Source organism: Bolinopsis microptera, chromosome 4 (genome assembly GCF_026151205.1).
Source record: "Bolinopsis microptera isolate Bmic1 chromosome 4, MBARI_Bmic_1.0, whole genome shotgun sequence".
In the NCBI taxonomy this organism is placed as follows: domain Eukaryota; kingdom Metazoa; phylum Ctenophora; class Tentaculata; order Lobata; family Bolinopsidae; genus Bolinopsis; species Bolinopsis microptera.
In genome coordinates, this window is record NC_087075.1 from 3752570 (window position 1) to 3766119 (window position 13550).

General features: G+C 35.1%; 2 protein-coding genes across 2 annotated transcripts; both read right to left on the reverse strand.

Annotated features, from left to right (window-relative positions):
• Positions 1-5800: 5800 nt before the first annotated feature.
• On the reverse strand, positions 5801-11422 carry LOC134813964 (protein DDI1 homolog 2-like). The gene is made up of 9 exons (XM_063821918.1): positions 11288-11422; positions 10932-11149; positions 10625-10772; positions 10183-10359; positions 7934-8037; positions 7497-7600; positions 7209-7297; positions 6930-7059; positions 5801-6618 (listed from the first exon to the last, which is right to left on the reverse strand). The coding sequence occupies exons 1-9, from the start codon at positions 11411-11413 to the stop codon at positions 6452-6454; spliced, it is 1263 nt and encodes a 420-aa protein (XP_063677988.1). The 5' UTR covers positions 11414-11422; the 3' UTR covers positions 5801-6451.
• Positions 11423-12014: 592 nt separating this feature from the next.
• On the reverse strand, positions 12015-13476 carry LOC134813870 (coatomer subunit zeta-1-like). The gene is made up of 3 exons (XM_063821763.1): positions 13277-13476; positions 12594-12772; positions 12015-12400 (listed from the first exon to the last, which is right to left on the reverse strand). The coding sequence occupies exons 1-3, from the start codon at positions 13474-13476 to the stop codon at positions 12258-12260; spliced, it is 522 nt and encodes a 173-aa protein (XP_063677833.1). The 3' UTR covers positions 12015-12257.
• Between the last annotated feature and the right edge of the window lie 74 nt (positions 13477-13550).

A 13550-nucleotide genomic window follows, 5' to 3' on the forward strand; every position in this document is an offset into this window, starting at 1 on the left:
CATGGAAACGGACAAGTTGTTGCGAATTTCAATATAACTATCACTAAACTCCCCCACAAATAAGTCAAAAATAGAATTACAACTTAAAGTTCTGAAGCTGATCTAAATAGTTAATTCAGCTATGACAACAGCAGCACAGACCACTAACGGTTAAATTATATCAATAATCACGAATAAACGTCCTGACTATGACTATGAGTTCACATATTCAAGATTTAAAACATACTGACGTTGCACGATGCGTCACTTAACTGTTGCTGAATTTCGTATCTACATCGAATATATATGGATTTGATTATCAGTACACTATTACTACTACTAGGGGTTGAGGTGCATCATGTCCCTCGTCTAAACGTAAGAATATTTCTCCTTTTGAAAAAAATAGTTCTATTACTAAATACTAAGTAATAGTTCCCCTTACTAAACCATAAAAGCACTGACGTCACGTCTCCGAAAGTAGGACAATTGTCTTACAGAAATAGAAAGTAACAAGGCGACGAGTAACCAGGCGACGAGTAATAACCGGCTATACAAAACGCGGCTAAGTGAAGCCCTGTATCGGCTCAGGAATATATATATGCTTGACAAGAACGACGCTCCAATTATATGCAATAGCATGAACATAATATCACACAATATATGTTGATTGTGTGATATGTGGATAATAATTAGGCTGCATTTGTAGGGGCTGTTAGGTGGGCTGGCGGCGAATAAAAGGTGTTTTGGGTGATGGAAAGGTAGCATAATTACCAGGCTGAAGCTAGCTTTACCGGGCTAAAGCTAGCTGGCTGGCAGCTGCATGTAGGACTAGGAGTGTACTGTGTAGTCTGGCGTTCACTATAGGGAAGCAATCACAGTGCTCAGCGCCTCACGGTTTTGAAATTGTAGCTTCATTTTAACAGTTGTGTTAATGTTACGTGTTATGACTAAACTATGTAAGGACTGCAACAGCTGTGATTTAACAGTTGCGAAATATAGGACATAGGTGTTGGTTATGACTTGTTTGGGTTGTTTTTAACAACCCGGTTGGTCCAACCTGAAGACTAAAGTGAAACCCTCTGTCGCCGCAATCCTACTATACCTACCATAGCTGAGTACTTCCTTAATTGTAACCTACCGTTGAAACTACCCGAATATTCGACATATGGCGGAAATGGCTCTGGTAGTAACTATAAACGTTTCCATTTTCAAGGCGACAAATTTTCTCGGAAACCGTTTTCAAATCGATTAAATCGTGCCTTGAACAGTTAAACAGACGTTAGCTAGACGTTTGTGAATATATGAGACAAGAGAAACGCCACTTGAATAGGACATGAGGAGGACGTCTCGGTCCTCGGACTGTAATATAACACATTAACAGAACTACGATAATATACGACATACGAAACAACCTACAAAATACATCAGTACCTTGTTAACAACAGTAGATTTGTAGAACAACGCTACTAAAATATTAATACAGCTTCAGCAGAAAAATAGAAAAATAGAAAAATAGAAAAATAGAAGATAGAAAAATAGAAAAATAGAAAAATAGAAAAATAGAAAAATAGAAAAATAGAAGATAGAAAAATAGAAAAATAGAAAAATAGAAAAATAGAAGATAGAAAAATAGAAAAATAGAAAAATAGAAAAATAGAAAAATAGAAAAATAGAAGATAGAAAAATAGAAAAATAGAAAAATAGAAAAATAGAAAAATAGAAAAATAGAAGATAGAAAAATAGAAAAATAGAAAAATAGAAAAATAGAAAAATAGAACAGTACAACATAAGAAAACACAACAAAACAACGCTACTATAATACAGCTTCAGCAGAAAAATAGAAAAATAGAAAAATAGAACAGCACAACATAAGAAAACACAACAAAACAACGCTACTTATATAATACAGCTTCAGCAGAAAAATAGAAAAATAGAAAAATAGAACAGCACAACATAAGAAAACACAACAAAACAACGCTACTATAATACAGCTTCAGCAGAAAAATAGAAAAATAGAAAAATAGAACAGCACAACATCAGAAAACACAACATAACAACGCTACTGCAGAACAGTAGAAAAACAGTGTCAGCAGAACAGTATAACAGGAGGAAAACGCTATAACAGCAGTGCGAAACTGAGAGTAACAAAACTACTACAGTACAACAGCCAATTCAAGAAAAAGTGTGACATGGTAACCTCAAGCGCACACCAAGTCCCGCCACACTCCTCTAACAGTTGACAGGTCCTCAGGAAATCTAATTCCATGGAATTAGATTCCAGTGGCAGAGATTTGTTCTGCTATTAAACATATATACTCCGGAAAATAGCTACTATTTGTCAGTCTTTGGCTGTCTGAGTCTCTGTGAGTTCCGCGTCTGCAATTAACTAATTAAGACTAATTAACTAATTAAGACTTGGTACACAAGATATTATCTTCACTTTTCACTAGACAAAATCAAATGTCGTAAGATGAGTTGAGAAGAACGTAAATTAATTACACGTGAACGCCACCATTTATGCAAGTGTATGTAGATGTGATATCCTGCATCTGCTCATTAAGATGGGTACCCGCCACCCATCAATAACCAAGAGGTAATACTATCACTACTTGCTTATAAACAATAATGATATACAATTAAAGCTAAAAAAGGAGCCAGGCTGCAATACAGACACTTTCACATAACAAGAAATCACACGAGCTCTCAAAACCGGAACGGACAAGAGATTAATATAACAGAACACCAGATCGTGCTAAATATACCCTGCTAATAATAAATAACGAGGTGATCTGATACTCTCTCCACCAATCTGAGAGCAGTGTTGTGGTCACGTGACACAAACTGACCAATTGAGGGCCGTTAGAACTTATGATATCTAACGTGTAGCAATGCTTCCTGTAGAGTGTCGTGTCTGCATGCAAGAGCGGGAGGGAGGGAAGAGTGTTGTATTTATTATAAAGGAGTGTGAGAGTTTCCTCTATCTTATAGTTATATATTAAGAAAGCAGTGTCGATCTATACAAAGGGTACATTGTGAATGTGTCAAAGAGACATACTATAAGTATAGGGATGTGATGCTAGAAGCAAATTATGCAATGTTTGGTCGGGTTAAAGTTATTGCCAAATTATAATTTATGCTGAGTTGCATAACAGAATGGACATGATTATCTGAATGAGGTCGTTAGGTCCACGAAATGAATAATTGATCATGTGACGTGCGCATCTGAGCATGACATTTGCATTCGAGGAATTGACTTGGTTTGGAATCACTTACAGTTACACGTGCAGCGCGGCTGTGTCTTTTATAATTTTATTTATTTCAACGATAATCATTGTAGACATCAAAACATATGTTGACGCTTTAACCACTAGGCACTAACGCTGCCAAATTTTGTGCAGCTGTACCTAAAGTAAGTAATTCGCAGTTCGCTTTATTTTAATTGTAATTGGAGCCACCCAAGCGAACCGAACTATAAGTATAAGATGTAAAATTTTACCATTTACAATCTACTTTTAACTTAAAGTTAAACTTAAAGTGAATCGAACCTGTACAAAAGTTTAACACGGAATATATTCTATAGAGTTAGGCGTCGTTCACATATTGATATTAGTATTACGTTCAGCCGAGGGGGAGGGGTTTCCAAATGATTACGCTAGTGTGATTTTGACACAATATAGGCATAGCTTAGTGTAAAACTAAAACTAAAACTGAATACGGAGGGGTGTTAAAAATTGTCCAAAAATTGATTACGTAATATGTGAACGACCCCTTAGATCATATTTTATACAAAATACGTTCTCTATTTCGATGGTACTCGCCATATAACTATATATTCGGTTTCGCAACACTAATTATAAAATTACTAATTGCTATAATTACTTGCTAATTGCTATAATTACTTGCTAATTACTATACTGATCATCAAAGTATCTGAAAACTAAACCTAGCACGAATTAAACTGTGATAATCCACGATGTGTAGAAGAACAAAAGTATGCAAGGTTGCACAATTACAAATATAATGTACACTCATGCACTGCAGCTTATGTTTTAATGCAGTTGGCAACATCAAAAGTATCTAAAATTACACAGCCCGTAAATAGTTCACCATCTATCATAATATAAATCTAATTTATTCCGAACATTCATTAATTGCAACTTCCCACAGGCTTCAATCTTGTGTACAATTCGTGCATTAATTGTAGCAACTTTTAAACATGACAATCGGATTTAATTGTTATTTAATTGGATTTAATTGTGCTAAATTCAAGATTTAAATCTTAATCAGGGAAATCTGATGATCTTTAATTTAAGAACATGATGTTGCACTGAATGATTGTAAGATGATTTCAAGACGAATTTCTATGCCAAAGTGCAACCAGGATCTGTCGTATGGCCAGGAAACGTTGCTGCAATGAGAGTATAAACAACAAATAATGGGAGTAATTTTTGATGATCTGAGATGGTAATTTTAACAGACAACAACGAAGAAATTCAAATATTAGTTTATTTATCTTTGATTACAGTTAAAATCATGTAGGTGCCAATATGCTGACTTTGATTTGGGTACCATTAATTATAATTTGATGAAGCACTTTAAATTGCCACCAGGTTGCTATTTGCGAAGAATATTTACTAAAGACAGTTATACTGATAACTTGATTTGGCAGAGAAAAGTGAAAACCATTTCCTCCCACCTAAATTCATGACAAATATAAACTACCACAATAGCTTCGGAGAGAAAGAAAGGTACATGAAATGAAATGAGGTATTTATATCCCGCTCATATGATTAACCAACAACACAAGGAAGGTGGTTAACCATGTCAGAGCGGCGGATTGTATCTTTTTCCCAGGAAGTGACCGGGACATGATTTCAGGCCTGACCGGGACCGGGACCGGGATACAGAATGTGACTTGACCGGGACCGCGACTGAGATTATCAATTTACCGGGACCGGGACCGGGACCAATAATTTCTATCTTACCGGGACCGGGACCGGGACCAACAATCCAATTTTACCGGGATGACCGGGATGACCGGGACCAAAACTGGTATTCTCATATTGAAAGCTGCAACTTTCATTTACATTATAATTGAACAATTTGAATAAGTAATAACTAGAATATCAAATTAGAAAAAAACTAGAAAAAACCCGTCAATATGGGGCATGGGCCTAATGTACTACACCAATAATGTTCATGTACTGATTACTCAAGTTCACCCTCATGGTCATAATTTATTACTCAAACTTGTTTAGCAATTTTAAACATTGTTTTATTTGGCTCAGAGGTTGTTTAAAGATGAAATTCACAATGAATGAAAGTAAAAACTTAAAATCACAGTGAATGAAATTATGTAAAAGATCCCGGTCAAAATCCCGGCAAATTTGAGTGATTGACCGGGACCGGGACCAAGAATCCTGAATTAACCCGGGACCTGGAATCCCGGTCACTTCCTGCTTTTTTCCATTTGAGACAGTAATCAAACTGGTCAGCCTGATATTATAGTCGTAAAACTGTAAAAGGTAGTCGTCTTACGAACCAGCCACATTATTAAGGACCGGACAAGATGAGCACAAGATGAATAACAAAAGGCACGCTGGACGCCTGGACTCTTACACGACTAGGAAATTTAACAATTTGTAGTACTTATAACCACTCACGAAGCAATATCCTTAACATCAGCATTACAATGGAAGTTTGCTACTTACTATTTATTTTGGAGCATGCAACTTTCAAGTACACTAAATTTTTAGGAAATGGCGGAACACGGACCAATTGACTGATGATTTGGTTTTGGGGGAAAGAAAAGACCCGGTATATCGAGATACCCTGTATAAAGGGGTTATATACTACTGTTAACTGTACACCATTTGTAGAATTAAACGACATTTTATGGTAAATATTCAACAAAATCTAATAAATTCATATAAATACAACATGTTATATAAACCGATTATAATAATTCATGTAAATTAACAAACACCTTTCTTCGCCCAAAAGGAACTTTCTACTCATGGGTAAAATCTAGTAAAACAAATTTTTCAACTGAAAAATGTACAACAAATCCATATCAAACGGATTTGTTTATTGAATCACCGCCTTTTGCGATTAACATAAATTTATTGCAAATACCCCGACAACATATAGTACACTTAATCGTTTACCACCAGTTCAATTCTCATTTAAACTCAATACAATCTATCAACTCCTCGTTAAAAACATATGAAATTAGAAAATAACGTTTACTTGGAAAGGCGCCTTGCAATATAATTATACAAATCGTTTCTCGTATTAAGTCATAATATCAGTTAAGCAGTCAGCTTACGCCTTACTAAATCATTTTGGTAAACTATAAACATAGAACACTGCCATCTTGAGGTTTGGGATGGAGTCACTTCTTCTCCACGCCAATAATCACCGCACCACCACCCCACAAATAGTAAAGTATTTAAACTTGCACCCCCCAGTGCTACACCTGTCCACCCTTCTCAAACAATAAACTAGCTGCTAAATCCACGTTATTTCCGCATAGTCCTAGAGCTTTACGGCTCTGTTCTGGAGTGAAGCCCATGTCGACTAGCTTGGAAACGTTTTCGTCTGTTACTGTAGCCGTTGGACCTCCTGCAGCACTACTACCTGATTGGGGCATCATAGTTTAGACATTTTCTAAACTGTCATTCCTTGTTTTTTGCCTCACAGTAGAAATTTTGGTTTTTGTGTAAAATATGTAACTGTATATAAAAATCATAAATTTTATACTAATTAGTAAAAGCATTAATTATAGGTATGGTAAGTACTAAGTACGGAAATTTGAGGAAAAATTGACAAGCGATAGAACACATTTAAATGTCAAGGCACTAAAATCAGCTGCATAATTTCAACTGGTTACTTCATCTGACTAAAACTAAAACACACCATCCGTAATATATTTGGATCTGATAGTGTACCTTGGGATGAACCAGAGGGCTGCTGATCACTCTCCTCGGTTGATTTGGGGATATCTTTCTCAGACAAGAATGCGGCTGTGGTGCTAGTTGTACCTATCTTTAGACAGTTCTCTTTCAGGTCTATTACACACTGAGGATACAAATGTTCATTGTTCATAACAAGCGAGTCTTCAGAATCGTAGTAATTAATTTGGACACTCTTTTATAATTGTATTGATAAAACTTCAAAAACTGTTGATTTAAATGACAGTGAAATATTCTCACAAAAAGTGAACAGACCTGATGACGTTTAAGCATGTCTAATCCCAGTAACATGTCCATGGGCTGATGCTCCAGCACACTAAAGGTGCAAGGGAAATGGTCGTTACCTGGGGGTTTAGATTGTAAAATTACTTGATAACAAATGAATAATAACAGTAACATCATCAGAAATTCAACAACAAGTTTTTAAATTTGAGCGTTCAACCTCCACAGCAAATGATCTAGCGTTAAAAGTTAAAGGTTATCACCGATAACTAATCAACGTGTCTGAAGATGGTCAAATTATTCTGGATAAGCCGAGTTTACCGATTTTAAGAGGAAGAAGATGGACCCTGCCCAAAATCTTCTGAGTGCCCACTCCTTTAGCGACACCTTGGAAACGCTTGTCGATCAGTCTTGAAACACTCACTCTGAAAATAATGACGTTAAAAAGATTGTAAGCAAGTGGAGCACAAATTTCTCAGTGTAATTAGGAGAAGCATAACTTTAAAGTGTGAAAAGTGAGGGGTCAAAAGCCCAAACTCAAAAGACTCTGAAGAAAGACCTAAATACAACTGAACAACTCCGGCCCGATGACAGAAATATTCTAGTATGCGCGCGCGCAACGCGGTTACATGTCAATGAAAGCGATTTGCGAAACTTCTTTGTTAATTTTTAAAACCTCGCGCGTTACGCAAACCAAACACGAATTACTGTAAAATGACCACGTTGTACATCTTAAAACATAGAAACTTTGTACGAACCTTTCTGCACAAGCAGCGGAAATTAGTGTCATCTGAGCTCCGGAATCAACAAAAGCTTTTACTTTGTGTCCATTTACTTCACAGTCAATGTACAGCATTATGACCTGCAAATAAGGTGTTTTAGTTCGGAATAAAAAGCTGTTTTCTATTGTTTGTTTGTTTGTTTGTTTATAGAACCCAAAAGCTGCTTCTTAACATCACTTCACTCCGAACCCTCTATAATTATATTATGGTAGATCTGTAAAATTGGTGACTGAAGTTTCAAAGATTTCCTCTATTCATTATTTTTTAGCTTTTGACTTGTCACTTAGCTTTTACAGTTTTACATCCTTATTCACAAAAGTCAAAATGAAAATTTAATGAAATTAAGTGAAAGTAAAAATGTTCACCTTCTTCAGTTTCAATGGGACTGGTATAAAAAGTGGCATATTCGGATCAATAGGAACCACAACCTTGTTACTCCTAACAAACATCATGTTGTATCAATACACACGTACACAACAACTACATAACACTACACAACATACATTATATACACAGTGAAATATACTTCTGTCTACACTGTAGTGGCCCTATATGAATCTAGAGACTTTTATACTTTGCAAAGAAGTTTCAGGTCTTGTATTCACTATGCAAGTTATCCTTCAAATTTAGAGGATTGATTTATCCATATTAATATTATGTCTATAAATGAGTTAGCTGGTAGAATATTAAACCGGTAACTTCGTTGTCTATGATTTGATTATGTGTGTTATTGAATCTATACAGCAGAGAGAACTAGCGATCACTAAATCACGAACAAGAATAATTGGAACTGAGAAAATCTAGATTTAAATGACAAGAAACAGTCAATAAACTGTATCAATAAACCCGTTAATATAATATCTATCAATCATCACTATTATTGATAAAAGGTTTAAGTTTCTTTTAAACATGTATCGTAGTTAGTTGACATTTTATTAAGCTTGTTAAAGATGCTGACATCACCACTTAAAGATTACACGTTACTTGTACATGGTCCAGGTATCAGGGTAGAGGGTATATTAACGTGGGAATTAGATAAGATGTTTAATAAAATTGTTACTTAGGCTGTTAATAAAGCAATGGCGTAAAGTTGCCTGTTGGCGCCCCTCCCCTTTTCGCACCCCTCCCTCAAATTGAAAAAATTAGGTGATTTCAGAGGAAACGCCGGTAAAATCTCTAAAAAAGTGTGTTTCTAGAGCAAAAGGGATGAATATGCAATTATTCTAAACTTTAGGGACACTTTTAATAATAATATTATAAGCTTTAAAATTAGCATAAAGTCTAACATATAATAATATTGAATTGTTGATGACTGTGCGTAACATGATAGTTTACAATGAATGTTAGAGCTAATGTTATAAAACGCACTACACAATACACATATAATATAATGTTACATTTACCGTATAATACGCTATACAGTATACACGCTTCTTTGTTTTAAAGAGTTGCTTATTTTAAGAACAATTTCAGATATTCTGACCATCATCAGTTGCCTACTCCTCTCAACATTCATTACACAACAAGTTAGTAGATATGTTCATGTTGCATATCATAAAGCTACTAAATGATATTCTTTACTCTAGTTTACTGTGTACTACAGTAACAAAGTCTCTTACATTTAAGTGTATTTACCTAACGAGTAACCACTCTGTCAAATACATATATTAAATCCTCTATTAGTTGTTATAGAAACGCCTGTAATGGATCAAAACAAATCAAACACTCATCATACATGATAAATACGCTGGTATACCTCAGTTTCATGACCTGTGTAATAATACGTTCTCTCTGATTGATATCATTTGCTACGTAATTAATACATGGGCAGAATAGACTGGCTAGCTCAGATATCAAAACTAGCTCAAATTAAACACATCCAAACAAGAATCAGCTGCTAACATAGCTATGGTGAACATAAAATACATTTTACAGGCTCTAATGATGTAGTTTTACGAAGATTTCAAGCCTTGCATTGTGTGTTTCCCTTCGTGTCCAAAAGCATTATAAAATACATTTTGATATAAATAACCGCAGCGAGGGGACACGAGATCTAGATCCATTATCTATACCTCCTCCTCACCCAGCGAGGGGACACGAGATCTAGATCCATTATCTAAACCTCCTCCTCCCCGTAACAATAACAATCTAGTACCACTTAGTAAATAGTAACAGTGAAAATATTTTAAATATGTTAATAATATTAATGTTTATTATAAACCCACCTGTCCGAAGCTCTCAGGATGTTCCTCCATAGCAGTGGATAGATTCTCCTCTATCTGCTTCCCTTGTAACATCTCATATATCTTCTTCTGGTACTCCGGGTCCATTGGATTACCACTGAGAAGCAGTTCCTCTTCTCTCTTTCTCTTCCTGATCAGCTCCTGTCTTTCATTGAACACCTGTTTAATTAGTACGTTAGGAACCGATTAGACGCAATTCATTAAGCAAATCAAATTAAACTGTTAATTAAAACTGTAAATCAAACTAAATGAGTAGCAAGTGAATACTTTTTCATAGTAGTAAACAACAACTTTTTGAAATGGTCCTTATTTTTGATAGCAGCAGCGAACTGAAAGTGAAAGTGAAAGAAAATCTACCTTTTTGAACTGATCCTTATTGTCGATAGCAGCAGCGAACTGAAAGTGAAAGTGAAAGAAAATCTACCTTTTTGAACTGATCCTTATTGTCGATAGCAGCAGCGAACTGAGGGTCCCTCTCCTTTAGTATTGAGAGCTGGTAGGGGTCCCCCAGCAACTCCAGCCTTAACTTCTCACACTCATCCACCGGGGGAGGTCTAGCTACTGGACTGGCACTGCGGAGGTATTGGAGATAACAGATCAGAAGTAGTGCACTACATTTTAATATTAGGTATCTGACTGTCAGATTGTTGTTGTGGCACAAAGTAATTCGTAAAATTAACTAATTGAGATTTAATTAAATAGTTGAGTACCAATTAATTAAGACTATTTACCCTTGTCCTGGTACATTGATTGCACCCCAGTTGATGCCAGTTCCCCCAAATAAAGACCCCATATTCCCTGTTTGCTGGGAAGGCTGGCTAGGTGCACGTGGCTGACTACTGGGTGGCCGGCTGCTAGTTGTGGTCATTAACATCATATCACCGTCTTTAACATTGTACTCAGTTAAAGTTTTCTTCTTGTCGAGGAGCGGGATACCGTTTAGTGATAGCTGAAGAATAGTGGATTAATGGGTGTGTGAACGCTTGTTTTAATATTTTGTTAAATTTTTCCTAAATTAATAAATTAATCAGTAAACAGTAATTAATTAACGATGTTCTAAAATGTAAAGGTAATAGTGAAAGTGTACCTGTATGTGTTCGGTAGGTTTACCGGATTCAACACTCACGAGGGCCAACAGGTTTTCCAGTTCTAAATCTGAAGAAACTTCAAGACTGTAGAAATTTCCATCGGGGCTGGTGACTACTATATTCATTACTGCCTGGAAACTTGATAATTAGTTAATTGAATATTGATCATATTATCTGTTTGCACAAGTAGGTAATTGTGACGTACTGGACCGAATTTTTGAGTGCGAAATCATCGCTCAGAATCTGTAATCTAAATTTAATTGATTGCTTTTGTAACATAAGATAGACAAAGAGTTCAACAAACTCGGATTTTCGATTAGCTGTAAGTATTGTACAGTAGGTAATATTTTAAAATTTCGTAACCAGTATAATATTCTAAAATTAAATCTTAAATTAACATATAACCGTAAATTCACATGTTTAGATAAAGTGTAAACATTGTCCGAATTCTTGGTAATATAGATTCAATAAGTAGTCCCGCTATATAATAAAACTTAACACTTATTTGAGTTCAGACATTTAAAAAATCCTTGAAATTGTTTAATAATTTAATTACGAAGTAAGAACGCTGATTTCTGATTGTTACAAGTACACGCATGTTTTTTATAAGCAAATAACTTTCATTTTTGAAAAAGTTAACAATTTTATAAGATAAAATAATTTCAAATCGTCCATTTCGACAGTTCTGATCACACTTGAAAAATTGTGAATCTGGAAATTAATAAATGTTTATTCTAAAAGCTATACAGTGAAATAATTTAATAAACAGTAATTCATAAAATTTAAACCCTCTTAATTCTTATATTGTCAGATGAAATCACATGTGAAAAGTGTCCCGAAGTTTACTGTTCTTGTCAAAAAAAGTACGGAAAATATCCTCATCATGCAGCTGTTTGTTCAAATAACAAACAATAACCGACTAATTAACTAATTATCAACTAATTAACTAATTGCCAACTAATTAACTAATTATCTGAGAAGGGTCCACTTGAAGCCCTCTCTAGCGTTCTGTAACACTTGTGTCATTGTCTGTTCTGATAGCGGTATATCTTTTTCTTGTCCGGGGTAAACTCTCCCTGCTATACTGTCTGAATCGTTCTCCATCAGTACTCCTGTAAAGTGAAAGTGAAATTGAAAGTGAAAGTGAAAGTGAAAGTGAAAGTCAGAGTGAAAGTGAAAGTAGAAAATAAAATATTGGATCGGAGTTAGCTTTTCGAAGTGAAAATGAATTTAATATGTTTATATTTAGAAAATCAACATATGAAACTGAAAGAGAAACTAATATAGATATGAAAGTATAAAAACCATCATCAATAAGTTCGTCAGCAGCCAGTATAATGTAATCCATTTTATCGAACACAGCTTTCTTCTCCACATTCTTCCTCACAATAAGACTAACAGTATCAAAGAAGGTTGTGAGTATACTAACTAGTATCAGCTCGTTCTCTTCACTTGATCCTATCACGTAGAACAGCAAGTCCACACTGAAGTCATTAATTAAGTAATTAATCAATTAAAGCTGGGAAATTAAGTTTATGATTTAAATTCTCATAGCGAACTCCTTAATACAGGAGGATTATGACTAGATAAGAAACCGTTACAAGGTGGATGGGTAAAACGCGGATATATTGCATGCATTGTATTTAAAGATACAGCAAACATTAACACAAAAACAGGATTTAAGTAGTCAAAAACAATGTCATAAATCATAATTTATATAATATACAACTGCCATTGGAGTTGCTGTTGAAACGCCCAACAAATGGTAATCGTCCTTTGCAGTCAGTGAAGTACCGTATATTCCGAAACCCATTATATATAATACCCCTGTTTTGCGTCAAACCCAACCTTTCAGACAATCAACCAAATATAAATCCTATATGCTTAGAGGGAATTTGTCAAATACATATTCATATTTAACGGAAACATCAGAATACTTATTAGCGTAGATTGTAACACTATTGTAACACTATTGTAACACTATTTACCTTGACTTGTAGCACACAGTGAGTCCTTGACAAGCAATAATCTCAAAATCAGTCTGATAAGTCTTCTTGAAGAGGTTCGCTTCAAAGTCCTGCTTATCTTTCAATGAAGCGAAGTGATCATCGTAATATTTAGATAGCACACGTGATCCGTCATTATCCAGGATTATTAGCGCCTTTACTGATCTCAGGTCCGGTAACATACTGTGTAATTAGTTGGTAATTATTTGGTAATTAGTTAGTTTAAATAGTTGGTAATTAGTTGGTAATTAGTTGG

Excerpts from the sequence above, each read along its gene's own strand:
- LOC134813964 (XM_063821918.1), bottom strand. The coding sequence starts at position 11,413 with ATGAATATAGTAGTCACCAGCCCCGATGGAAATTTCTACAGTCTTGAA. Across the intron at positions 11,150-11,287 it reads AACCTACCGAACACATACAG|CTATCACTAAACGGTATCCC; the intron begins GTACACTTTCAC and ends ACTATTCTTCAG. Across the intron at positions 10,360-10,624 it reads ATAAGGATCAGTTCAAAAAG|GTGTTCAATGAAAGACAGGA; the intron begins GTAGATTTTCTT and ends CTAATTAAACAG.
- LOC134813870 (XM_063821763.1), bottom strand. The coding sequence starts at position 13,476 with ATGTTACCGGACCTGAGATCAGTAAAGGCGCTAATAATCCTGGATAAT. Across the intron at positions 12,773-13,276 it reads ACTGTGTGCTACAAGTCAAG|TGTGGACTTGCTGTTCTACG; the intron begins GTAAATAGTGTT and ends TAATGACTTCAG. Across the intron at positions 12,401-12,593 it reads TGACGAACTTATTGATGATG|GAGTACTGATGGAGAACGAT; the intron begins GTTTTTATACTT and ends TTCACTTTACAG.